We start from the raw sequence: 27,991 nt of genomic DNA, 5'->3' as shown, positions 1-27,991 counted from the left end.
AAGTTGACAAATAAAAACTGGAATAATTACTGAAATTAATACTGATTTAAGTAAAACAATTTGTACAGCAGTAAGATGGGGAATTGAAACTAGAACAATTACCGTAATTAGTAATAATGTAACTGGACCAACGAATTGAATTCATACTGTACCAAGTTGTGGAACTAGAAGTGGACTAATTAATGTAATTATTCATACACTGTAAAGAAAGTATTATTTTAGTACCAATTTTGGTACTAAATCGTAATTTGGTTTTATTTTAATACCGAAATCAGCTCTAATTTAGAACTTTCTTTTTACAATAAACTATGTGGAAAAATTGATACTGAGGCAAAGTATTGAAATTAGAACTGGATCAGTTATTGGAATTAGAAATAAATCAATTAATGCAGTTAATTCTAAAATAAATAAAAGTGAAAATAGAATTTGAACTACATCAACAATTGGAAGCACAACTGAACAAAGTCATTTTTTGAATCACTTTTGCTTTGGATTTTTGTTTTCGAGTATACGGAATCGATAATGTTGGGTAATTTGTTTGGTCTGTGATTTTTAAAAATAGGAAGGTACTTTAAAACGCAATGGTTTGAAGTAGTTCGGGAGTCATCTTCGTATCTTCTTAAAACAACTTTTTCCGAGTTATATTTTTTTGAAGATGTTGAACAAAAGCAAAATGTTTAGGAGGTCGATTCTTCTGTTTGGTGATTTCAACCACAAACCTAAATCTCTGACAATTGATCATAAATCCGTTAAAAACGGCAAAGGGAAAATAGAGATGAAAAATGTAGTCAGGAATGGAAATTGTGTATTTTTGTATTTGTAATGGATTTGTTTTGCGTTTTTTAAAGGAAAAAAAAAATTTGTTTTGGATTTTTGTTTTCGAGTGTGTGGAATCGATAGTGTTGGGTAATTTGTTTGGTCTGTGGTTTTTAGAAATAGGGAGGTACTTTAAGACGCAGTGGTTTGAGAAGTTTAAAAGTCATCTTCGTCTTTTCTTAGGACAACTTTTTCCTAATTTTATTCCTAAGTTATTCTTTTTTGAAGATGCTGAACAAAAGCAAATTCTTCTCTTTGGTGACTTTAACCACGAACTTAAATATTTGATAATTTTTCATAAAAGAGCCGTAAAAGATTCCTAAAAGGTTTCTAATAAGGACCAAATTTTAATTAGATTAGAGTTTGGGAGCATCTCTTCCAATGTTTGTTCTTTTTTGGGTAAGGCAATCCAAGTCGTGGATCTCAAGAGTTATCGTTTGATCCACTGATTGCACGTGAATCATGCTTCCTACCTTGGTGATAGCAATAAAGAAAGACTATTCATTAAAGTCCGCAACGATTTTAATCCGATGACTTCCTTCTTTATAGATGTTCTAATTTAACTACTTTGTGTAGTGCCAATTGCACTGGTTAATTTAGTACTAATTCCAGTACTTGGTCCAGTACCAATTTCACTATTTAGTTCAGTACTAATTTCAGAAATTGATCCAATTCTAATTCCACTTCTTGGTGGAATTCTTGGATTTTGAATTGCATCAACAACTGGAAGTAGAACTAAACTAAGTATCGCAAGACGTACTGCACCAAATTGTGGAATTAGGCTGTCTTAACTAGTTTGATAAGATAAAAAGTTATATCTTTGAAAAATACAGAAAGTCTTAAAGCGAATTTAAAAGAAACTATGTAGAAACGGTCATTACCAAACAGAAAAATCGCAGAGATTGTAAAGCAACGGATATACCAATGTGCTTTAAGTTAAGAAAAGTCGATCACAAGTTCGCATAAGAAGATTCGATGTTGCTTCTTACACAAGTTTCTTTTTCACCTCTCGTTGAATTTCGTCGAGAAGAATTACCGTCGAGAAGGTAACCAACATCATAGACAACGAAATTTACGGAAACTTAGGACAGCTTTTTAGAAAGCAAAGAAGTATCTAGAAAGAAGAACTAAGTTCTTCTCCTCAGAACAAGAATAGAACAAGTTTTTTTTCTTCCAGTACGGTAAAGCTGGCTGTTAGAGTACTCGCAATTTACCAAACTACCCACGTTGAGGTTTTTTTTCGTCTAACAAAAGAAGAGCAAAACTGTACTTTAAGGTTTTATCGACACACCCGAGTTCCTTAGCAGTATGCACCGGATGAAATTCTTTCAAATAATTCAGAAGGCGTTAAAGTACTTTTACTTTTGCCTTCAGCAAGAAAAATTTAAAGGAGATCTCAATTCCAATAACAATTTTTCGATTTCTAGAGATAATTTTTTGGATTTTTTTAAATATCTACTGACAAAAATGATACGCATTGCAATTTTTATTTCGGCTGAGAAAAATATTTTCATTTAGAGAATAAAATGCTATTTTCCTTAATTGAAAATTTTTCCCAGTATTACAGCCTTGCGAGTTCATCGAGTCGCGTGAGATAGTGTTTCTTACAAATTATCTAGGAATATCAAGGACGACAAAATTATCGATCCTACGCTAAAAATATACCTCGGCGAGTTTATCGCTCCAATGAGAGAACACTCACTTCGATTTGCATTTCTATATTGATATTCGGATTTTCTCATTTCCTTCATCCAGTTGGAAAAAAGACAATAAAAAGTAGGGGGGTAAAAAGGAAAATGATGAGAGAAAAATGAAATATTATTGGTATTGAGGTCGCACAATATTAAACTATCGTTTTTAATACTGAAAAATAACAGCGATATTTTTTTTCTCCAAATGTATTGAGAGAGAGAGATTATTATTAGTATCGGTATCATACTCGAAATTTTGCGCTGCATTCTTTACACGATCTGGTTCACTTACATATGCTGGTTTATTGTCAAATGGGCATATCTCCATGTACGCTTATCGAATTTCGATTCAAACTCCCTATTTCAATTCGAAATGTATTCCGTGTCAAGGGCAAATTCATTAGAAATTGCTTTTATGTTTGTTCGGCATAAATTATATCATGGAAAAGGCTTTTTTGATTAATGATTTTGTAATACGATTGGTCGTGAATTGAATGAAATGTTGCAATTCGATGAAAAATATTTTTCAACTCGGAACAAAAATTGAGAGAAAATTTTTTCCACTTTTTGATGATGTTTGTAAACTTCTCACAGAAACTTTTCACTCTAATTTTTTATTTTCGAAATATAGGCTGATTTTTAGTTTTTCCAACAAGTATTTACTACTATGGAATTAGTTTTCACATCTAAAATATGTAAGAGTTTGACCCTTGCGAAATATACAGAATTGACCTTTGTAGATTTTCAAAAAAACGAACAAAAAAGTTTGTTTCTTCTTCTACGTCTGTTAACCACATGACAAAAGTTTATGAATTTGGTACAATAATTTTTGGAAATTGGTCAATTCCACTAGATGATGTTGATTACACAAATTGCAGAAAGAACATCTTCTAAATTATTTGTCAGAATTTTGTCTAGTTAGACGATCTAGTCACCGAAATAAAAATTACTCCCAAAAACTGGACGATGAATAAATTCAAAAGAAAAAGAAGAAAAAATCCTGTTGATGAGAAAATTTCAGAAAAAGTTAATTCCACAATTTGGTGCAGTACTACTTGGGATACTTAGTTTAGTTCTACTTCCAGTTGTTGATGCAATTCAAAATCCAAAAATTCCACCAAGAAGTGGAATTAGAATTGGATCAATTTCTGTAATTAGTACTGAACTAAATAGTGAAATTGGTACTGGACCAAGTGCTGGAATTAGTACTAAATTAACTAGTGCAATTGGCACTACACAAAGTAGTTAAATTAGAACATCTATAAAGAAGGAAATCATCAGATTAAAATCGTTGCGGACTTTAACGAATAGTCTTTCTTTATTGCTATCACCAAGGTAGAAAGCATGATTCACGTGCAATCAGTGGATCAAACGATAACTCTTGAGTTCCACGACTTGGATTGCCTTACCCAAAAAAGAACAATCATTGGAAGAGATGCTCCCAAACTTTAATCTAATTAAAATTTTGTCCTTATTAGAAACCCTTTAGGAATCTTTTACGGCTCTTTTATGAAAAATTATCAAAGATTTAAGTTCGTGGTTAAAGTCACCAAAGAGAAGAATTTGCTTTTGTTCAACATCTTTAAAAAAGAATAACTTAGGAATAAATTAGGAAAAAGTTGTCCTAAGAAAAGACGAAGATGACTTCCAAACTACTTCAAACTACTGCGTCTAAAAGTACCTCCCTATTTCTAAAAACCACAGACTAAACAAATTACCCAACACTATCGATTCTGGACACTCGAAAACAAAAATCCAAAACAAAAGTCCTTTAAAAAAAGCAAAACAAATCCATTACAAATACCTAAGTACACAATTTCCATTCCTGACTGCATTTTTCATCTCTATTTTCTCTTTGCCATTTTTAACGGCAAAGAGGATTCATTTTACTTGGATTATAGTAATATATTTTCATTTAATACTGTTTTATGTTACACTCCATTTAATATATGGTGTGCTCTTGTATATTCTTTAAAAGAACAGCAATAATTTTTAGTGTTAGCCCAAAAAAAAAGAAAAAAATATGTAGTAAGTGTATCATTTGGTCTATGAATGGAATGATGTCAAGGGCAAGGTTAATTGCAGAAAACTTTTTGCTATTTATACATGAGAAAGAAAGGTCGTCGATAACTACCCACTTTTCCCCATCTAAAAAGGAGATCAGACCCACCCTCTTTAACCCCCACCCCCCTATTATATATGCCGTGTGTAATGACATATAATGGGGCTGATCATTATATCAGATGGGGAAGTATTTAGTTTTAGATTAACTACACTCGACACCATTCAAAAATCAATGCAAGGGAAATGCTCTCCCTCTAAAAATTTTTTTATCAAAAAAGGACAAAAAAAATTGTTTTTGTAAAAAATTTTTAATTTCTTGTTTGCAATGTTCCTGGATAGAAGCAGAGGGAGAAAAATATTCAAACGAATTTTCCATCTAATTTTTAGATTTTGATAATTGCTAAAAGCCAAAAAATAATATTTTTGAATTTTTTCCAAGCAAAAAAAAAAAAAATTCAAAACGAGTCAAAAACTTTGTCCAAGACTTTCCAAAAATAATGAAACTAAATAAATTCTTATACAGAATTTTCTAACACCATTAAAACAAAATCAAATTTTTCAATTCTTTTCCGGGCAAAAAGAGGAATTTAAAATAAGTACAAATTTCGATTTAAAATCTGTTCAATAAAGTCTACATTTTGATAATTGTTAAAAACAAAAAAGTACTATTTTTGAATTTTTCCGGGCAAAAAAAATTCAAAGCGAGTCCAATAAATTCGTTCAAGATTTTCCGATGAATAATTAAGGAAACTTTAAAAATTAAATAAAGTGTTTTACAGATTTTGATAATTGTTGTATCTTATGTTGTAAAAATAAATAAATAATTGTTAAAAACTAAAAAATACTATTTTCTAATTTTTTCCGGGCAAGCAAAGAAAAATTCAAAACTAGTACAAAATTTCATTCAAGATTTTCCAAGAATAATGAAAGAAACTTTCAAAACTAAAAAAAATTCTTATACAAAATTTTTAACACTATTAAAACAAAATAAAATTTTTCAATTATTTTTTCGTCAAAAAGTGGAATTCAAAATACAAAAGTATAAATTTCGATTTAAAATCCGAAAGCAGTTTAAGAATTTCCGAGAATAATTAAGGAAACTTAAAAAACAAAATAAACTCTTTTGCAGGTTTTGATATTATTTTGTTTACATACAAAAAATACTATTTTTGAATTTTTTACCAAGCAAAAAAAATTCAAAGCGTGTCCAAAATTTCATTCACGATTTTCCAACGAGTGATTCAGGAAAATTTAAAATTAACTAAAAATTTTTTACAGATTTTGATAATTGTTGAAAAACAAAAACAAAAAAATTCAAAAAAATTTTTGAATTTTTTCCGGGCAAAAAGAAAAATTTAAGCTAGTCCAAAATTTCATTTAAGACTTTCCGTTGAATAACTAAGGAAACTTTAAAAACTAAATAAAGTACTTTACAGAATTTTTCATCACTTGAAACGAAATAAAATTTTGGAATTTTTTTCCGGGCAGAAAGAAAGATTCAAAATGGGTCCAAATTTTGATTTATAATCGTCTCTAAAATCAGAATGTTTTTCAAGAATTTCCAAGAATAGTTAGAGAAACATAAAATAAATATAATATTTCACCGAATTTGTCAATTGTTAAAAGAAACAACCATTATTGAATTTTTTCCTGGCAAATGGTCTAAATTCAAAATAAGTTTTAATTTCAATTTAACACCTTCGAGAATAATTAGGGAAACTTTCAAAATTAAATAAAGTTTTTTATAAAATTTGTTTCAACAAAATTTGTTAACTTTTAAAAACCAAAAAATTCCCAGTTTTTGAATTTTTTCCGGGCAAAATGAGAAGATTTGAAAGAAGTCCGAAATTTTTTGCGAATAATTAAAGAAATTTTACATACTATATAAATACTTTTACGGATTTTTTTAATTGTTAAAAAAACAAAATTTACATTTTTGAATTCTTCCGGGCAATAAAAAGATCCAAAACGAATCCAGGGAAATATTTACTAATACCTTATTTCTAAAATTAAAAAAATTTCTGCTTTACAAAACTGAAATCTAAAATAAACTGCTTCTTTTAAATTTTGTATTTTTATTTTTTCTCTCAAATTTTCAATTCCCTTTTTATTCTTTTTTCCTTTTTTTATTTTCCATGCCCCATTTTTTATTTAGTTACAAACTAACCCAACTGTGTAACGAGTGTGTGTTTTTTTTCTTTTCTTTCTCTTGCAGTCTATCGATTACTAAATAAGTTAGGAGGCTATTTGTCACCGAGCAGTTCAGCTCCAGGAGATATAACTCCTTTAGTTGCTGCACTTTTAAAAATGAATGGAGCTCCTCTTTTTGATTTCTACATCGACACGGACCTTCAGGATTCATCTAAATTTGCCGTTTTTCTGGATCTGCCCATTGAGTACCAGATTAATTCATTTTTTCAACGAAATCTGGTGAGTTTTTGCAAAATTTTTTTGTTTTTCTCTTTTTTCAAAAAATAAGTTTAAAAGAAAATAAATTAAAATTTTTTCTTTCTACTTTCTTTTTTGACAAGAAAAAGTTTCACCCGGGCAAAGTTTTTGATTACTTTTTACTTACAGCATAGAGAAATTTTTCCAATAATTTAAAGACAATTTTTCTTCGTTTTGTCAAAATAAAAAAAAATCGTCTTTGAAACTAAAATAATTTTTTCCAAAAATCCAAACTCGGGTATTAAAATTTAAAAAACGATTCTAATTTTATTCTCAACTTTGAAGAAGTTTATAAAATCCTTTTTCGGAATTAAAGGAAGAAATATTTACATTTACAGCAAAGTTATTTGAAAGTTAAAAGGAAAATTGAAAATTTGTGAAAGAAAACAAAAAAATAAATTTCTGAACTTTTTTCGGGCAAAAAGAAAAGATACAAAATGAATTCATATGTTAATTCAATTTTTCGAGATTTTGTTAATTGTCAAAAAAAAATTCTAAATTTTTTCCGGGCGGAAAAAAGATAAAAAAATAAATTCGAATTTTGATTTTCTAAATCAAGAACAATTAGGGGAAAATTTTATAAACTAAAAATGAATGTTGGGGATATTTGCAATTGTTCGTATTGAAAACAAAAAAATACCACATTCGGATTTTTTCCGGGCAAAAAAGAAAAGTTACAAAATTAGTTTAAATTTCGATTTAATTTTTCCGAGAAAAATGAAGAAAACCATCTCAACTAATTAATTACTTTTACAAACTTTGGTAAATGTTACAAACCAAAAAAATTCTATTTTTGAATGTTTTCCGGGCAAAAAGAATAGATACTAACTGATTTATATCTTTGATCCAATTTTTCCATTTAAATATTTAAGAAAATTTTCTAATCTATATATAAACTCTTTTACAAATTCCTGATTGTTAAAATACATAAAAAATTTAATTTTTGGTTCTTTTCCGGGCAAAAAGAAAATTGAATATGAATCCGAATTTCGATTTAGGTTTTTAGAGAAAAATTAAGAAAACTTTATAAACTAAAAAAGAACTTTTAGGGTTTTTTTAATTTTCCGTTAAAACCCAAAAAATTCAATATTCTTTGATTTTTATGGACAAAAAGAAAAATTTTTAATTTAATTCAAAATTTCATCCAATTTTTCAGACTGAAAAATTAATCAAAACTACATTCCAATATTTTCGAAAATATTTTTTAAAAAACTGTCTAAACTAAATAAATTCTTTTACAAATTATTTAAATTGTTAAAAAAACCAAAAAATTTCCTTTTTTCGGGCAAAAGGGAAGACACTGAATGTAACAAAATTAGTTTAAATTTTGATTCAATTTTTCCGAGAATAATTAAGAATACCTTCTAAAATAAATAATTACTTTTGCTTTCTAATAATTAGAAAAAAATTCTAAATTTTGAATTTTTTCCGGGCAAAAGGAAAAATACAAAATTAGTTTTAATTCAATTTTCCCGAGAATCCAATTTTTTTTGTAAATCATTAAAAAACCTTTTAATTTAAGTGATTGTTTTTACAGATTTTGTTCCTAATAATTAGAAAAAAAAATCCAAATTTTGAGTATTTTCCGGGCAAGAAGAATAAATACCGAATGAATAAAATATTTCTATTTTTCCATAAGTAACTGAAAATCACTTTTTTAACTAAATGAATTCTTTTACAGATTTTCTTATTTGTTAAAATACCCAAAAAATTTATTTTTGAATTTTTTCCGGGCAAAAAAATAAATATAAACGTAATATAAAAATAATGAATGAATCAATTCTACGGGAATAATTAAGAAAACTTTATTAAAGAAATTCCTTCACAAAATTTGTTTACTGTTTTTAATTTTTGAAGTTTTTCCGGGCTAAAAGATAAATATAAATATAATATAAAAATATTGAATGAATCAATTTTCAGAACCAATTTTTTTACGAGAATAATTAAGAAGACTTTATTAAATAAATTCTTTCACAAAATTTCTTAATTGTTTTCAATTTTTGAATTTTTTCCGGGCAAGAAAACGAAGCAAGTGATTTCGAATTTCAATCAATTTTTTATTTGTAAAATTTTAAAAAACTATAAATAGAATTTTAACTACGTCTGAAATATATCTCGTAAAAAATCCCTCTTTTACATTTCTTTTTTGGCACCAAAAAAGAAAAGAAAGTAAACGAATCCAAATTTCGATAAATTTTTTTACGAGGACAATTAAGAAAACTTTTGCGAGCAATAAAATAAAGTCTCTTAAAGAGAGAATAAGAGAGGAGGGGGGAGAGTAAAATTTTTCGAAATAATAATAAATAAATGAATGAATCTGAAATCAAAAGGAATTTAAACTATCTTCTAGATTGAAAAATCAGACCAAGGTTGAAAAAAAGAGAGAGATTTTCCAAGGGCTGAAGGAAAATTATAAAGACCCACCATGTGTTGGCTCGTTTGATATCTCCACAGTTTGCATGTTTTGGCAAAAAGCCAACAAGTCCAGGGCTACCCGAAATCCTCCCATTCCCGCCACACGACTTTTCTCTTTCTTGGCTCCAGACTGTCTCGAGATGTCAGACATGTTTCATTTCTTGCAAATAAACTCTTCTCTACGTCCCCCCACCCCTACACTTTTTCTCCCTCCCTTCTATTATTCAATCTCTTTCACTTCCTTTTACTCTCGTCGCTTTTCACAAAAATTTCCTTCACTTATTTCAATAATTATCTAATCATTCATTCTCTCATTTTGCAGATTTAATAAAAAAATGGAACAAAAAAATATCATTTTTCACACTAAATTACTTTTCGAAAAAAGGAAATTATATTAAATATTCAAATTTGGAATTTTTTATAGTCTCATTATTTAAAAGATGAAATATTTCGTCACGGATGAAACATTTTCAAAATTTGCAAAACTTAATTCGAAAAAGTTCAAAACTTTTTTTGCCCGGAACAAATTGAAAAGTAGAATTTTTTGGTTTATTAAGAGTTTATTAAGTCATTCACAGTAAAGTTAAAAACTTTCTTAATATCTTCTTTAAAAAAAAAAAAATTGAAATCACATTTTTGGAAAAAATTTTGTGACAGGTGAAAAATTGAAAATTTTTATTTTTCAGTATTTTAAAAAGAAACTTAATAAAGTTATGGTGCTTTTGAAGATAATTTTTCAATTTTTTTCTATGGAGATTTTTGTAAATTATCGAAAACAAAAAAATATTATTTTTGAATTTTTTCCGTGTAAAGAATCAAACCGAGTTCAAATATTCGTTCAAGATTTTCCGACGAATAATTAAGGAAACTTTAAAAACTAAATAAAGTACTAATAATAATACTAATAATAAAAACTAAATAAAGAATTTTTCAACTCTGAAACAAAAGTATTTTTCAATTTTTCCGGGCAAAAAGAATACAAAGGGAATTCAAAATTACGTTCAAGATTTTCGGAGAATAATTAAAGGAACTTTAAAAACAAACTAAAGTCTTTTACAGATTTTGGTAATTGTTGAAAAACAAAAACTACTATTCTTGAATTTTTTCCGGGCAAAACAAAAAATAGCTACTCCAAAATTTCATTCAAGACTTTCAGTTGAATAACTAAGGAAACTTTAAAAACTAAATAAATTCTTATACAGAATATTTCAACACTTGAAACGAAATAAAATTTTGGAATTTTTTCCCGGGCAAAAAGATACATTCAAAATAAGCACAAATTTCGGTTTAAATTCGGTTCTAAAATCCGAAAATAGTTTAATAATTTCTGAGAATAATTAAGGAAATAATATGTTTTCCTTTCGCAGAATTTGTTAATTGTTAGAAAAAACTACGTTTTTCGAAAATTTTTTGCGCGCAAACAGCAAAAATTAAAAAATAAGTTCGAATTTTGATTTAATTTTTCTGAAAATAATTAAGGAAACTTTTTAAACAAAATAAAGTCTTTCAAAGGATTTGTCAACTGTTAAAAACAAAAAATTCTTATTTTTGAATTTTTTCTGGGCAAACAAGAAGTTATGTTTTTAATTTTTTGAGTTTAAAAATACAGGAAGAAAATTAATTATAAATTAAAATTATTGATCTGCAAGTCTTCATTATTTCGAAAATATCCAATGAAAATTTGTTTCAAATTCAAATAATTAAACATAAACTTTTAATCAAGATAAATCTAACACGAACATAACCTATAATTCGTTTGCTTCTTATTTAAAAAACATTTAAACAATTTTTTGTTAAAAATTCACTTCGCGACTTGTATTAATTAAAAAAATTATCGTGTAAAAAAATTATAATTTTCTAAATTAGAAATAAAAAATTTGTAAATTTGAAAATTTCAGTTTAAAAAAAATTCATAACACAGGACGACAACATTTTTTTAAAGGAAGTATTGATCGGACTATTTTTTTTATGTTTTTTAGGTCGCTGAATTCGAATCCGAACTTTGTTTTCCGCCATCACATCAAGTTTCTTCACAAATTAATAAAATTCGAAAAAAACTGACTGTAAAAAAGATTTAAATAAAAATAAGCAGAAGATTCTATTAAAAAACAACTTTAAAACACTGAAAAAATATTATATAATGTTAAACAATCAAAGAAACTCGTAAATATTCAAAATTTAAGATGGCGGATTCAATATGGCGTCGATTTTTTAAAATTCACCCAATTCGCCTAAAACTTGTTACTCGGGGGTTTTTGAAGTTGCTAAATACGAATTTCACCTTAGTTTTTAAAAATTCAAAATGGCGGATCCAATATGGCTGACTAATTTTTAAAAAAATTATTGGATTTATCTGAAACGTTATACTCGGGGGTTTTCAGGGTCGCTGAATACGAATTTCACCTTAGTTTTCAAAAATTCTAAATCTGATAAATTTTTAAATAATTCATTAGCCATATTGGATCCTTCGTTTTGGATTTTTGGAAACTAATGTGAAATTCGTATTCAGCGACCCTAAAAACCCCCAAGTAACAAGTTTCGAATAGATCTGATAAATTTTTTAAAAATACGTCAGCCATATTGGATCCTCCATTTTGAATTTTGAAAAACTAAGGTGAAATTTATATTTAGCGACCCCAAGAACCCCCGAGTAACAAGTTTCAAGTAAATCTGATACATTTTAAAAAAATTAGACAGCCATATTGGATCCGCCATTTTGAAGAAACTTGACGTGATGGCGCAAAACCCAAAAAAGATATAAAAACATGGTCCGGTCAATACTTCCTTTAAAAAAAATTGTGTGGTTCTGTGTAATCAAAGGGAAATTCAAAGCAAAACAAGAAATTTCTAAAAAATTTTACCTAAAAGAGTTTCAACTATGTCAAATAATTTAAAATAAAATTTTTCAATTATCCAAATGTTCCATTTTTTCAGAAATAACAAAATTTTTTTTATCACATCAAAAATTTCGAAATTAAAATTTTCCGAAGAATAAAAGAAAACAAAGAAAAAGCTGTGCAATTAGTAGATTCAAATTTTGATAAATGGTTTTAGAATACTAAAATTAATAAAATAAATAAAAGAGATAATGAAAAAAATTGAATAAAAAAATATTAGACTGTAAAAAATTTTTTCTATTTTCCAATCAAAAATTTCATTAGAAAGAAAATTTTTATTTTCCCTTAATACCTGAAGGGAAGAAGAATTATAAACGAAATGAAAGCACAATACTAAAAAAAAACAAAAAAAAACTTGTAATCTTTGCCCTACAATTCATATTGCATCCGTGTAACGAGCAATAATTTTTTATTTGCTTTTGCCGCTCGATACAGAAGAGAACATTCGTTGAAATTGAATGTCATTCGTGTAACGAATAAAAGATTAATTTGAAACTCGTTTTAAAGTACTATTCTATAGTTTTCCTTTTTAGCAGCGGAAAATTTACTTCAAAATCGTATAAAAAATAAAGTGGCAACATTCATTTGCAATTTAATTTCAAATTATTAACAATTAAAAAATTTTTTATTAGAATTTCTCAGATTCCTCCGTTTTATCTCAATAAACAAACAAATAAATAAATAAAAGAAAAATATTGAAAAAGATGAATAAAGATCAAATAACTTAAAAAATATTTTCCAAAAAAAAGAAAAAATGTCAGGATTAAAAATTTATTAAAATCGGAAAAATTTAAAAATTTCATATTTTGGAAATATTCCAACTTTTTCAATTTAACGAAAAATCGTTCATGTGATTCAAAATTTTCTAAACTTGAAGAAAAATTAGAAATCTAATTTTTTGGAAAAATTCCAACTTTTTCAATTTAACGACAAATTTTATTCATGTGATTCAAAATTTTCTAAAATTCGTAAAAAAAAATAGAAATTCAACTTTTTAGAAAGATTGGAACATTTTTAAATTTAGGAAAAATTTATTTCTCAATAATTTGCTTCTAAACATAAATAAAATTTAATTTAATTTACATATATATTTAATTTAAATATATTTTTTAACCTGTTTTTAATTTTTTTTAAATTAATTTGTTATTTATTTATAAATAAAAAATTAATTTCTCATTTTTTGACATAGAAAAAGAAAGAAAAGAAAAATGATTAAATATGATTTTTTAGGGTGAAGAATAACTCTAATAGAAAAAATTTGTTTTATTATAAGAAAAAAAAGTTTTAGGCAAATTTTAATGTTTAAAATGAAAAAAAATTGATAAAATATTTCGCTAATTAAATTGATCTTATTTTCGAATATTTAATCCTAGTATTTTGTAGGACAGCGTATCAAGACAATTAAAAGGATTCAGTTTTGTCGAAAATCGTAGCAAAAGATCGACTACTGCAGAAAGTAGTGCCTATTCAATAATTAAGGTACTGTTTTTCTTAAAAAGTTAATTTATCAAACTTATTAAATTAAAAAAATTTAGTGATAAAAAATTGTTTTTAAAAATTTCAGTAAAGTTAAAAAAATTTTAAATAAATTAAAATTTTTTTAAATTTTTAATTAAGAAATGGTAAAGCAATAATATAATTAATAACTGATATTAATAAGTAATTAATTAATAATTTTAATTATAAATTAATAGAAAATATTAACATTTAATTAATTTAATAATTATGTTAAATATTATTAATTTTAATTAATGCATAATTTAAAATATGATTCAATTAATAGAAAACATTATTAATTAATTAAAAGTTATAATTATAAACAAAGTAATAAAAAATATTAATTTCTAATTAATTTAATAAAAATTAATTACTACTTTCCTTTTGTATATTAAAATTAAAAATTATTCTGTTTTTAGAGCAAGAAGGAAGAAGCTAGAATTCGTAAAATTGAGAAAATACTAGATAGGTTGATACCGATCGATATGGATCCACAGGCACGATCCTTAGAGGCAGATCAATTAATACAATTTTGCTTAGCTCTGCACAAGGTAATTTAATTTAATTTTCTTCATTAATTCTTTTTATATAATAAAAAAATTAGTCCTCGATAATTTTTAAAACTACTACATTTGTTTCATCAATAATTTTTCAATTAGATATTTTATGATTTTTAATTATAATATAAGTTAATTACTTTATTACTAACACATTTTTTAGTTAATAAATAAAATTACCATAAAATTATTTCTTCGGCTAATAATAAAAATTTTAAAAAAATTGTTTATCAGATCTATCCCAGGCACAAGGATTTGTACAATTGGATGGACATTGATCATAGGATTTATGTGCGCTACAATTTATCGTTTCTTCAGGAGAGCTTTGATTATGTATGAATATTCATTAATATAAGGAATTAAAATTAAGAATTAAAAAATTTTTCACAAAGTATAAATTTACAGAGAATAAAAATAAAGTTCGAAATAGCGTTAAATTTTTGTTCAATTTTAAACAAATTAATAAAATTTGTAAAAAAAATTAATTAATTAAAATAAATAAAAAATTGTACTAAATTAATAGTAAAAAAAATATAATTAATAAGCGAAACGTGAACAAGGACTGAGAATAGAGCGCTTTGACCAATAGACGACGATCAAGGAGGGGGAGGGATAGCGTGCGTCCACCAATGAGGCGGTGCGTCACTCAAGAAGTGGGGACCGTGCGCGCTTGCGCAGTACTCCCGATTAACATATCGGGTAAAAAAATACAACGCTAGTTCGGACTTTATTGATAACATAATTAGTAGTAATCAATTAATTAATAAAATTAATAATAATATTCTGACTCTACCCACAAAAAACAAAAAATTACTAAAGGACAAATCCCATTTACTTTGAAATAAATAAATAATTTGCAAATAATTATTGGTAAATAAATAAATTATTAATTAAAAAAACATCATTAATCTTTCGTTAGATAAGATGGGAAATTCTATTAAATGCTACCATTGGTAATACCACTGCCGATCAAAATAATCGAAATCGTGCCGATTATGAGACTGGGAGCGAAAATGAAAGTCTTTATTATATCTACGTGACGGCGCCTCGTTATTTTCGAAGCTTGGGAAAATTATTAAATAAGTTTCCAAAACGGTAAGACAATTAAAAAAAAAAATTGCCACCAAACATTTTTTTCCACAAATTTCAAAATAATACTCTCGATATAATTTTGAATCCTCTTTAAATTCCGTTAATATAATTTTCAACTGAATTTATTATAATATAATTTGTCATTTGCAGGGTTATTCACAATGGCTTACTACTACTTTATTCGAGTGATACTTTTTACGATATAGTAAATGTAACTGCGAGTGAAAACTGGAACACTTCTTGCTACCATTTAACAAAAAACGTTTTCAGTGAAACTGTAGGAGCTCTTTATGTGCAACAGTACAAACCTCAATTTTTAGAAACACTAGCTAATAGGGTGAGCAATTTTCCACAACGAAAACATAGTTTCAAAACTCCCGACAACTTCACCACAGTAATAATTTATTACCCAACGGGCGTTTCAAAAAAGAAATAAAATAAAAAACACTTTTCAATTTCTCCCTAGATTTATTGTAATATTTATCAGAGAAAAAAAATTTCACTTTTACTCTACCAATGTTAACATATTATTTCAATTCAAAATTTTTCGATTAAATTTATTTATTATTCATTCAAAAAACGGCAAAATAATTTTCAAAAAAAGTCAAATTAATAAAAATACAAATTTATTGCAAGAGAAAAAATCTAAACTATGAAAAGTAATTAACAAACAAACAGAATTCAAATTGTGCAAAATAATTAAATTACAAAAAATGAAATACAATACAAAATAACTAAAATACAAAAAAACTTGAATTGAAAATAAAAAATAATTTAATTAGAAAAAAATTCGAATTCTAAATACTAAAAACGTATTATTTCAGTAGTGGGGGCAATCTACTATACTACAAACTGCGCACGCCGCGTGTCAGTAGTGGGGATAAGCCAATGAGAACGTTTTTCCCCTCTAATGACGCGCGATGCGCACATAAAGGAAGCCAATAAGAATGCGCGCGCAGCTTTTCAGTAGTGGGGTTAACCAATACAAATGCTCTCACCACTACTAAGAACCCTGCGCAGTGTTTGTAACTCAGAAAGTAAAAGGCAAAATTTAAACGACGCTATATTATAAATAGTTGAATATTTGTGAATTATAATTACTTACAAATTATAATTTACGAATTATTTTATTTATATTTATAAATATTTATAAATATATTTATATTTGATTTACAATTATTTATAAATATTTACAAATATATTTATATTTTCTTTATATAATTATAAATTTGTTTTTATTTTATTCATATTTATAAATATTTTAATAAGTTAATTTTCGAACATTAAGATATATAAATTACAAATATTAACTGCAAATTATTTAAAACTTTAAACACTTATAATTGCACAATTAAAATTGAATTTGGAATTTGAATTTTTCTCTGAATTATAATTTGCATAATTGTAAAAAAAAAAAATAATGCAACGAAAGTATTTAAATTTTTCCGCAAAGGTGACAGCATTATTTGAAAGATTAAAGGAGAGTCTAGCTACACGAATGTTAGTTATGTCCTGGTTGGATGACGACACAAGGACGCAAGCTTTGCTCAAGTTACGTACCTTACGAGGAAAATTCCACGTCTGGTCCGGTTTTTTTAATAATACTTTATTGGCTAAACAAATGTCGGAGGTAATTATTTTTAACTAACACAACGAAAATTTACCTAAAAAAAGCTGTCGTAACCTAAATCTAACTAATTTTTTATTAAAAAATTTTTTTTCCCAGGTCGTTATTGATCCAGATGATTTTTTCACGACACTCTTGAGAAGATTCGAGCAAATTCGCACTATGGATGGTCAATGGTCCACCAGAAATTCAACTCAAAAGTATTTACAAATTTTTTCAATAATTAAAAATTTTTTAAATAATAAAGCTTTAAAAAATTTTTAAATAATAAATATTTAAAAATTCTTTAAATAATAAATATTTAAAAATTCTTTAAATAATAATATTTTTAAATTCTTTAAACAATAAATATTTTTAAATTATTTAAATAATAAATATTTTTAAATAATTTATTAATAAAAATAATCTTGAAAAATTTCTTATTCGATTTTAACGATTTGTGGGAAATTTTTTATTTCTAGCTGGAAACATCACTATTCTGTTAATGCCTATTACGAGTCGTGGACAAATTCAATTGGTAACAATTTCATTTCTTTTAAAACCGTAAAGATTTTTCTGAAAAAATAAGAATTGCATTTTCAGAAAAATAAAAACTCTTTTTGGAAAATAATTATATTTCTCAAAATAAAAACTCTTTTTAGAAACTAATAATTAAATTTCAGAAAATAAAAATTCTTTTTAGAAAATAATTAAATTGTTTTTAAAAAATAATTTTTCTTCCGAAAATAAAAATGGTTTTTTAAAAAATACACTTATACTCGAAAAAAATAAAAATTATTTACAAAAAAATAATTATTTCAGAAAACAAAAATTATTTTTAGAACATAATCTCATAATAATTAATTTTTAATTGTATTTTCATTAGTAATTCCGTTGCCAATGATGGCAGCTTGGTCTTGGTCGTGGGATGGTGGTCCAGCATTTGCTTCATACGCGACTCTTGGTTCAGTAATTGCTCACGAAATACTTCACGCTTTTGACCTTCATCACCGACGTTTGCCACTAGATCCAGATTCGGATGTGACTTTAGGTGAAAAAAATATGGTCTATAACTAAGGGCCTGGAACGGATAACTGACAGTTATCCGTTCCAGGCCCTCAATTATTATTCTTGTATTTAATAAAAATCATCAATTAAATCTAGCGCCGAAATCGGTCGACTTTGAGAGACACTGAGCGCGCGCCAAAGTGGGGGAACGAGTCCACCAATCACTGTCGTTCTCCCCACTCCTCGCCCGCTGCGCGCGCAGTGTTCTCAACCTCAGTCACGAAAAAATTAGTTATACAAACGACACTAGCTCGAATTCGAAAAGTTTTTTAGTAATTTAAATCAATTAAATTACTATTATAACTTAAATTATAAATTTAATTAATATAATATAATAGTAATTGTTAATTACTATTATAATTTTTAAATCAAAAATTATATTATTTTTATACTAATTTTATAATTATATAATAAATATAATTTACTATAAAAAATTGTTCCTAGAGATTTTCGGTCATTAAAATAACAAACCCAAAAAAGTAAATTTTAACTTTAAGTGTCATTTTTCGTGTTTTGTTTCCTTAAAAAAAGCTCTCTAAATTATTATGTCACAGGTAACGAAAGGTGGATCTGGATAACTCCTGAATCATGGAGAAGACTAGAGGCGAGAATAGAGTGTGTCTCAAATTTATATGCCAGGAGCTTTTGGCGAAAGGTCAAGTTTTATGGAAACAGTGTCGATGTTCAGGTGAAGCATTGAAATTTAAAATTTAAAACTTGAGAAATCTCAAATTTAAATTACAAACAAAAAATTAAGTATTCAAATAATTTTAATTTCAAATATTTCGACTTTCCTCTTTAAAAATGTGTCCCCCTAATTTTTATCGAGAAAAAAGATTTGTTTTACACTTTTAAAAACTCTTTTACATTTTTTAGTTTACTTTTCCTTTTTTCACTTTACTTTTTTTTCTTTTTTTGAAGTAAAACTAATTTTTTTCCTCTTTCAAAAGTAATTTTTTTTCCCTTTTCATTTCAACCCTTTTATTTTTCAGTTTGATTGGAATGTGACGAGAAATGAAAATGTGGCGGACGTTGGGGCGTTACAAATTTCTTATCAAACTTGGCATACTTTAACAAATGGAAAAGATCGAAGTTTACCAGGATTGGAGGCCCTTCGTCCCAGTCAACTTTTCTTTATAAGCGCCGCTCAAGTAAGTTTTCCTTCCATTTTGACAAAAAAAGAAAATTTATTCTGATTCCTTTCTTAATTGAAAAAAATTGAAACTTTTTTTAAGAACAAAAAATATTACTTCTGATAATAAAATAAAATTTCAGACCTATTGTTCTAACATGACTGCCGAGGCTTATATTCTCTCTGTCGAGCTTGATTATCACACGCCTCAACCAGAGAGGTAAAAATAATTTTAAAAAAATTTTATTCGAAAAATTTTTCTTATAAAAACAAAAACTTATAAAGTTTTGTTTCCTAAAAATGTTTTTCCTAATTTTTAGAGTAAACGGCATAATGATGAATTCATTTCCATTTACTGAAGCATTTCGTTGTCCTGCTGGTGCCAAAATGAATCCACCAAAAAAATGCTCGACCTGGTGACACGGAGTGAAAAATATCGAGGAAAAATCAATCGCAATGGAAAATTTTTTCATGAGCGCAGTTTTTTATCACTGCTACTGAATTTAGAACAAAAAATTCCAATTACCCAACATCGACGAATTAATGGATTTTCTTTGCTAGAAAACTGAACTGGTAACATTTTTTTTTCTAAACCTATACCCGAAAAATAAATAAATTTATTACCCTCAGGAAAAAAAATTTATAAATAAAAAGGAAAAAAAGATACAGAAAATAGATCGAAGTAAAAAATTTTAAAAATAAATAAATACGATACAGAAAATAAATCAAAATAAAATAAACAAGAGAATAAAGAAAAAATTTTTTACATTGAAACCATAAATAAAACGAAATAAATAATTTAATTAATTTAAAAAACCAATTTTCTAAAAGTAATTTTTTTTTAAATATTTCAAATAAATTTATTTATTTTATTAAATTTCAGAAAGAAAAGGACTTCGAAGAGAAAAAATCGTCATGGAAAAATTTCAAGAACCAGGAGAAAAAGAAGAAGACAAAAAAAAAAGAAAAAACCGATCCGACTGGGAATTTTTAGTTTTTTTAAAAAGGGGGCTCATTTCCACTTGAAAGCTATACAATAAAAATTAAACGAATATTAAAACTTTAGAACTTTAAAAAACAAAAAAATAGGAATTATCAGCCGAAAAAACAAAATACAATAATTAAATTAAAATGAGTGGCAAAAAAAAAGATTAGTATAAAAAAATTATTTATACAGAGCCTTAGGAAAAAAATTCTAATGACCTTGTTATTACTTATTAAATATATATATATATAGTTAAAAGTAGAAGAAATTAAAAAAAACTAATAGTAATGTGTTGTAAATCACGTATAATTATAGGTTGGCCAATAAATTGACATTCACAATCTAAAAAAATATTTTTCAAACTAGCAGTAAAAAGAAATGGAAAATATTAGCTGCTTTTGAGGTCACTAAAAAAATATAGATTTTATTTAACTTTTTTTCTCTAGACTTCATAGTGATCATAAAAAAAAATTAAAAATAAACACCAAACAAATTTTTACTGTACAGATCGACTACTTAATTCAAAAATCACGTCCTTATAAAAATTAATCAAAAAAAAGAAAATACACAGGAAAAAATAAAAAAAATACTTTCCCTGTGTAACTTTTTTTATAGAATAAAAATGCAATAAAAAAATTAAAATTTCAGTCCACAGAGTGAAGAGCAAAACCAAAAAAAAAAAAAAAATAGCCTCGCGTAATTAAAAAAATGCTTAAATTATGTAAATAGACGTCCAAGTTAAAATTTAAAAAAAATATGGTACTATACCTCTCTTCGTTGAAATACTGCTTTTTATTGCATAATATTAATAAAAATATAAAAATATTATATTTAACGCACTATTCAACATTTTTGGAGTCAATTAAATATATATTTACATGAACTGATTTGCATATGCAATAATTTAAAAATTTTAATATTTTAACACTTATAATAAATGCATTGCCTTAATTATAAAACAAAAAAAAAATAAATTTTCAATTGAAATACTTTGTCAATATAAAATTACACTTTGTCAATTCAAAAAGAAAAATACTTCCTAACTCTTATTATAATTAGCAATAATAATAATATTAATAATTTCACAAAACATGTATAGTAATTTAACGTTAATTAAATTACTGTATATGCAAAAATTTTCATTAGACAATAATGAAGCTGACATTTGGAATATGTTTTAAGTACGAAGAAAAAAATCAAAAAAATTAAAATTAAGCAAAATTTATGAAAAAAGTAAGAAAATTAAAATTTCTAAGCAGTTTAATTTTTTTACAATAAATAAAAAGTTTGAAAAAATTTTTCTATACGTAAAAAAATAAAAATCACTTTTGGTCAATATTAAAAAAATACTTTTTGGTAGAATTTCCAAAAATAATTTTTACTGGTAAAAAAATTTAACTATAAAAAAAACTCTTTGGATAGAAAACATTCTTTAAAAATAGTACTTTTTGGTGGTAAAAATACTTTAGAGTAGAAAAAAATATAAAGAAATTTTTTGTGATAAAAAACAAAAACTAAATTTTGGTAATGATTCCAAAAAGTATTTTATGTCAAAAAAATCTAAAAATACTTTTTATTGGCAAAAAAAGAAATAATTTTTTTGGAAGCAAAACACAAAAATTTCTTTTTGATTAAAAACATTCAAAAAAATACTTTTTGATGGTAAAAATTAAAAAAATACTTTTTGGTAGAAGATATTAAAAGAATAATTTCCAATGGTAAACAATATTACCATTAAAAGAACTTTTTGGTAGAAAAAATTGTTTAAAAAAGTACTTTTTGGTGGTAAAAATACTTTCGAGTAGAAAAAATTCTAAAAACAACTTTTTAGTGATAAAAACAAAAAATTAAATTTTGGTAAAAATTCCAAAAAGTACTTTGTGAAAAAAAATTCTAAAAATACTTTTTATTGGCAAAAAACAAAAACAAATTTTTGGTAAAAACGCAAAAAATACCTCTTTTGAAGTAAAAAACAAAAATTTCTTTTTGATTAAAAACATTCAAAAAATACTTTTTGATTAAAAACATTCAAAAAATACTTTTTGTCGGTAAAAATTCAAAAAGTACTTTTTAGTAGAAGAAATTCCAAAAATAATTTTCACTTGTTTAAAAGTTTTACTATAAAAATCTTTTAGTTAGAAAACTTTTTATTGTAAAAGTACTTTTTGGTGGTCAAAATACTTTTTGGTGGTCAAAATACTTTCGAGTAGAACAAATTCTAAAAACAACTTTTTAGTGATAAAAAACAAAAATTAATTTTGGTGAAGTTGAAAAAAGTAATTTGTGCCAAAAAAATTCTGAAAATCGATTGTCAAAGAGCAAAAAATATTTTTAGTAAAAATGCAAAAAATACCTTTGGTAGTAAAAAACAAAAAATTCTTTTTGTTTAAAAACATTCAAAAAATACTTTTTGATAGTAAACATTTTAAAAATACATCTTAGTAGACAAATTTTGAAAAATAGGTACTTTTTGGTGGTAGAAAAAATTTAATAAGTAATTTTTAGTAGAAAAAACTGCAAAAAATACTTTGTGGGAATAAAAAATTCCAAAAATAATTTTTATTGGTAAAAAACAAAAAAAAAATTTCGTAAAAATGCAAAAAATACCTTTTTGAAAGTAAAAAAAAATTTCTTTTTAATTTAAAACATAAAAAAAATTTTTTTTAGGGTAAACATTTGAATAATTCTTTTTTGTAAAAAAAATACTTTTTGGTGTTAAAATTTCAAAGAATACTTTTTTTGTAGAAAAAATACACAACTACTTTTTGATAGAAAGAATTCTAAAATTTGGTAGAAAAAATACTTTTCTGTAAAAATATTTCAAAAATAACTTTATGCTAGAAAAAAAATACATTAATTTTCCCGCTACAAAAAAAATCTAAAATATATTTCGTTTCCAAGAAAAAATATTTTAAAACACAACAAAAATCAGCTTCATCAGGACAATATATATTTAAGATTCAAATTAAAAAAAAATTTTCTGACCACTGTATCATTCTTATCAGGCGAAAAAGCATTTTTTGTATAATATTAATTTTTTTCATACTGTTTCCAATATATAAGTAATATTACGAAAAAATAATACTGTCGGTTGAAGAAAAAAAAAAGTACGACTTCAATTATAAATCATGTCAATAAAAAAAATATTTTATTATAAGTGACAAGACAAAAAAGAAAAGAAAAGAAAAATTCGAAAAATTTTAAGAGAATGATTTTCTTTTTTAAATAACAAAAATCACTTTTGTGTAATTTTCAAAATGGAAAAAAATCGCGTTCCACCGGCAAACGAGAGACAAACTGTGATATTATTAAAGTTAAAATGTGACTATTCAATGGAAAAAAACGGGGAAATAAAGAATTTAGTCGGTTATTAATAAATAAAATAACAGGAATAATGAAATTCAATTGTTAATAATTGTATAAAACAACGAAGCAAAATTACTGACTCAACGATATTGCCACTTTTTAAAAGATGCTAATTTGCAAAAGAAAAAAAATTTTTTGTTGAGAATTTAGAAAACATTTTTTAATGTTTGAATTTAACCAGTTGAATGTTGAAAATAAATTGAGACTTGGAAATCACAAAATTTTATTTTATTAACTTACAAGAAATTTTTTTATTGATTTAGTAAAAATTTTTCCGGTATTTTTAATTTCCTTAATTAAAATTTATTTTTTAAAATTAAAATTTGTTTTTTAAAAATTTAATTTATTTTCTGAAATTCATTTATTTTCTGAATTTAAAATTTATTTGTTAAAATTTTAATTTATTTTCTGAATTAAAAATTTATCTTTTTGAATAAAAATTATTTTCTGTAACTAAAATTACTTTTCTGAATTAAAAATTTATTTTTTGAAATTAATTTATTTTCTGAAGTCCAAATATATTCTTTGAAAATAAAATTTACTTTCTGAAATTTAAATTCACTTTTTGAAATTAAAATTTATTTTTTAAAATCAATATTTTTTCTTCTCTGAAATAAAAATTTATTTCCGAAATTAAAATGCTAATTCCCAAATTAAAATTAATCTTTTCATACTAAAATTTATTTAATTAAATCCTAATTAAATTTTCGCAACTAAAATTTAATTAATTTAATTCAAATTCAAATTATCTAGATTGTTATAAATTTCCATCACTTAACTGGTTATATTGACAATTGTGTATAAAAAATATTTATGAGTTTATTAGGCGTGACAACGTCTATTCATTCACCACTACCCACTCTCAAAAATGTCTAATCAACTTCAACTTTATTTAATAAAAAATTATTGAAAATTCACAAAGGCAAAAACGATAATAAAATTTTTCCAAATAAAATGTTAGTTAAAAAAACTTTTTCAAATAAAACCATTTGCCCTCATAACACTTTTGGAAACAGAACTTAAGAAATAGCGATTTTATTTATCCACGATTGTCAGTAACTGTATATATACGTCTGTCAGTAATTTAGAAAACTAAATAAAAATTTCCTAGTCAAAAACGAAAAAAAATAGTAGAGAAATCTGTCTTAAATTATAAATATCTAAATACTACGAACTTTTGAAAATATTATTTATAGTTTATTAAATAATAAGACAATACAGTACCGGCCAAAATTGTCAGTCCACCCATTTTTAAAGGAATGAAAAAAATTCTTTAACGTAAAATTCATGAAAACTAAATTTTTTTTTGGTTTATATTTTGTAAGAGGATAAAATTTTGAAAAGAATAAGACCTCACAGAAGTTATTTGACCAAAATTTGTAGAAGATATTTTTAAAAATCGTCATTTTCAATGTTTTACAAAAATTTGAATAACTTCTAAAATAATGAATGCTTTTTAATAATCTTAGGCTTATTTTAAAGGTCGTTTTCTACGGAATAAGCATTACTTATTGGCATTAACCTGTAATTTTTTATTTGGAATAAGCATGACGTCAAAGTTGGACAAAAAAATTGGAAAAATTTGAAATAAATTTTTTGTTCTAAAAACTATTCTAGAACATATATAAAACATGATATGGTTGAAGATTTTTAAAGAAAAGTTAATAAAAAAATATGTTTGAATTTCAAAAATTATTTTTCTTTTAATAATATTATTTCAAATTTTTTGAATTTTTTTGTCCAACTTTGACGTCATGCTTATTCCAAGTAAAAAATTACAGGTTAATGCCTATAAGTAATTCTTATTCCGTAGAAAATGACCTTTAAAATAAGCCTAAGATTATTAAAAAGCGTTCATTGTTTTAGAAGTTATTCAAATTTTTGTAAAACATTGAAAATGACGATTATTAAGAATATCTTCTACAAATTTTGGCCAAATGACTTCTGTGAGGTCTTATTCTTTTAAAAATTTTATCGTCTTACAAAATATATGTAAACCAAAAAAAATTTTAGTTTTCATGAATTTTATGTTAAAGAATTTTTTTCATTCCTTTAAAAATGGGTGGACTGACAATTTCGGAAGGTACTGTAGGTAGATAAACTAATTAAAAGAAACTACTTTATTCTGCCAAGACGTTGTCACGTCAAGAAAAAAACAGAAAATTTCACCAAAAAAAATTGTCTTGCTCTCATTTTCTTGAAATTTATGTAATTTCAAATCTGAATTGTTTTTAAATTTAATTTAAATATAATTAATTTAAAAAATGCTCTGTTAAAATTAATTAATTCTGCGGAAATGCGAGAATTCGTTTTAATTATTGAATTTTCGAAAAATTCATTTTCTTTCAAAGTTGTCAATATTCTACTATATGTACATTGTTAAAATTCTTCTTGCAAATAAATATAATTTCTAAAAAAAAACACTACCTTATATTTGAAAGGAAATATTCTCATATTTTAATAAAAAAACACCTTTAAAATTTTCTAGACTGAATATGCCAAAAGATAAATTCAACTTCTCAAAATTTTGAGGTTCAAATGAACAAAATTCATTAATTTCTTTATTAAATTAAAAAAAAATTTCATTCATTTGTACTTTTACAATTTATCTACTCCGAGTCTTCGATTCCGAGCGATCGATTTCTTTAGGTTTTATAATAATTAAAGTTGTCCCAGTGATAAAAATCATTATTTAATATTATAAGAATATTGTAGTTCATTTCAATTCAATTATTATTTTCAAGAATTTTTAACTAAAATTCTTCTTTAAATCTTCGACAATTTTCAAATCCATTTGTTTATAATATTCAATTTAGGAAATTTCAATTACATATTCGTAAATTCTACAATTAAATATATATTAGAAAATAAAAACTTCAAATAATATAAAAACAATTCAATTAAATCGTTTCCAACATTCAAAAAATTCAATTAAACTTTTTGAATTAAAAAATAATATTTTCACAATTCAATTATTTCAAAAAATTCACGCTATAGGGTAAGTGCGGGTATAGTCGGACAGTACTAGTAGTCGGACACTTTCGTGTTTTTTGACAAATAAATAATAATGCATTGTGATAATTGCTTTAAAAAGTATACTAGACGAATGTGTGAAGTTTATATTTTATTAAAATAGTGTTATTTTCGAAAATAATTAAACAAGAAATATTTTATTTAATGCTTTAAAAATCATGGTGTCCGACTATAGATACAACCATTTTCGAGTAGCGCGATGAGTGGCACAAAGTTTTGTTGATAATTAATCATAAATATTAAAACTTATAGGGTTTAAATATTATATTAATAACTTCTAATATGCTTTAATTCCATTTTCCAGCAGATAGCAATTAAAAAATTATCTTTTTTACTTTATAAATTCAAAATATCTGACAGATGTCCGACTATAGAAACAAGGGGAAAAAGTGTCCGACTACTAAAGCATTCGTAATTTTTTATTAAAATGTTAATATTTTATTAAATACTCAACTATTTGTAACAAATTTATATGATTTTTAATCCTGAAGAACTCCTTTAATTAATAATGTGCTTATAAACACAGTAGATATTTGCTATTTCAAGAAAAAAAGCATAATTTAAGATTGTATCCTTAAGTGTCCGACTACTAGTGCATTTACCCTATTACTTTTAATATTAATTTAAAAAAAAAAAAAATTAATTTTAATTTTTAAATCAATTTTTATTTGAAAATTCTACGAGAACTCAATTACCTATTTAAATACAAAAATAAATAATTAATTGAATAATTGAATGTTTCTTAAAATTCAATTCTCATAAAGAATTTTATCAACAAATTTTTAAATAATTAAATTCTTTAGACGAATTTTAATAAAATTTTTAAGAATAATTACATTTTTCGAGGAATTCGATTAAAATTGTATTAAAAATAATTGAAATTCTTCAATGAGTTTTGTTATTTGTGAAAATAATTGAATTCTTAAAAAGAATTTTGTTATTTACGAAAATAATTGAATCCCTATAAACATTTTATTATTTATGAAAATAATTGAAGTATTGCGAAGAAGTTTCTAAAAACTTGGTAAATAATTGAATTCCTGTGGAATTTTTATTATTTATGAAAACAATTAAATTTTTGCGTAGAATCGTATTAAAATTTTTTCGAAATAATTGAATTCTTTTAAAAAATTTTATTGAATGTATTGAAAATCATTGAATTAAACCTAGTTCGAGCCCTGTCAGAGTAATTAGTAGATTACTTTGGAATTTAAAGAAATAAAAAATGGTTTATTACCCATTTTTATAGTTATAAATATTATCCATTTTTTTAAATAGGTAAAGATTCTCTCACATATCGCCCAAATACAAATTTCACTTACCA

At 24.8% G+C, this 27,991-nt stretch overlaps 1 protein-coding gene across 1 annotated transcript in view; it reads left to right on the top strand.

Annotated features, from left to right (window-relative positions):
- Positions 1 to 19,856, top strand: part of LOC122498441 (neprilysin-2-like) — a 46,424-nt gene extending 26,568 nt beyond the window's left edge. The window contains exons 4-17 of the mRNA XM_043606162.1: positions 6,787 to 7,001; positions 13,715 to 13,810; positions 14,248 to 14,379; positions 14,620 to 14,718; positions 15,305 to 15,480; positions 15,628 to 15,814; positions 16,931 to 17,107; positions 17,204 to 17,304; positions 17,566 to 17,621; positions 17,970 to 18,134; positions 18,706 to 18,839; positions 19,144 to 19,302; positions 19,427 to 19,503; positions 19,604 to 19,856. Coding sequence (XP_043462097.1) covers positions 6,787 to 7,001; positions 13,715 to 13,810; positions 14,248 to 14,379; positions 14,620 to 14,718; positions 15,305 to 15,480; positions 15,628 to 15,814; positions 16,931 to 17,107; positions 17,204 to 17,304; positions 17,566 to 17,621; positions 17,970 to 18,134; positions 18,706 to 18,839; positions 19,144 to 19,302; positions 19,427 to 19,503; positions 19,604 to 19,703 — 1,874 coding nt within the window. The 3' untranslated portion in view covers positions 19,704 to 19,856. The remainder of the gene's footprint in view (positions 1 to 6,786; positions 7,002 to 13,714; positions 13,811 to 14,247; positions 14,380 to 14,619; positions 14,719 to 15,304; positions 15,481 to 15,627; positions 15,815 to 16,930; positions 17,108 to 17,203; positions 17,305 to 17,565; positions 17,622 to 17,969; positions 18,135 to 18,705; positions 18,840 to 19,143; positions 19,303 to 19,426; positions 19,504 to 19,603) is intronic.
- The last annotated feature ends 8,135 nt before the right edge of the window (positions 19,857 to 27,991 follow it).

The sequence above is a fragment of the Leptopilina heterotoma genome, unplaced genomic scaffold (genome assembly GCF_015476425.1).
Source record: "Leptopilina heterotoma isolate Lh14 unplaced genomic scaffold, ASM1547642v1 Lhet_15, whole genome shotgun sequence".
Lineage (NCBI taxonomy): Eukaryota > Metazoa > Arthropoda > Insecta > Hymenoptera > Figitidae > Leptopilina > Leptopilina heterotoma.
The sequence above is the reverse complement of the archived record's forward strand: the minus strand, read 5'-3'. Positions and strand labels throughout refer to the sequence as shown.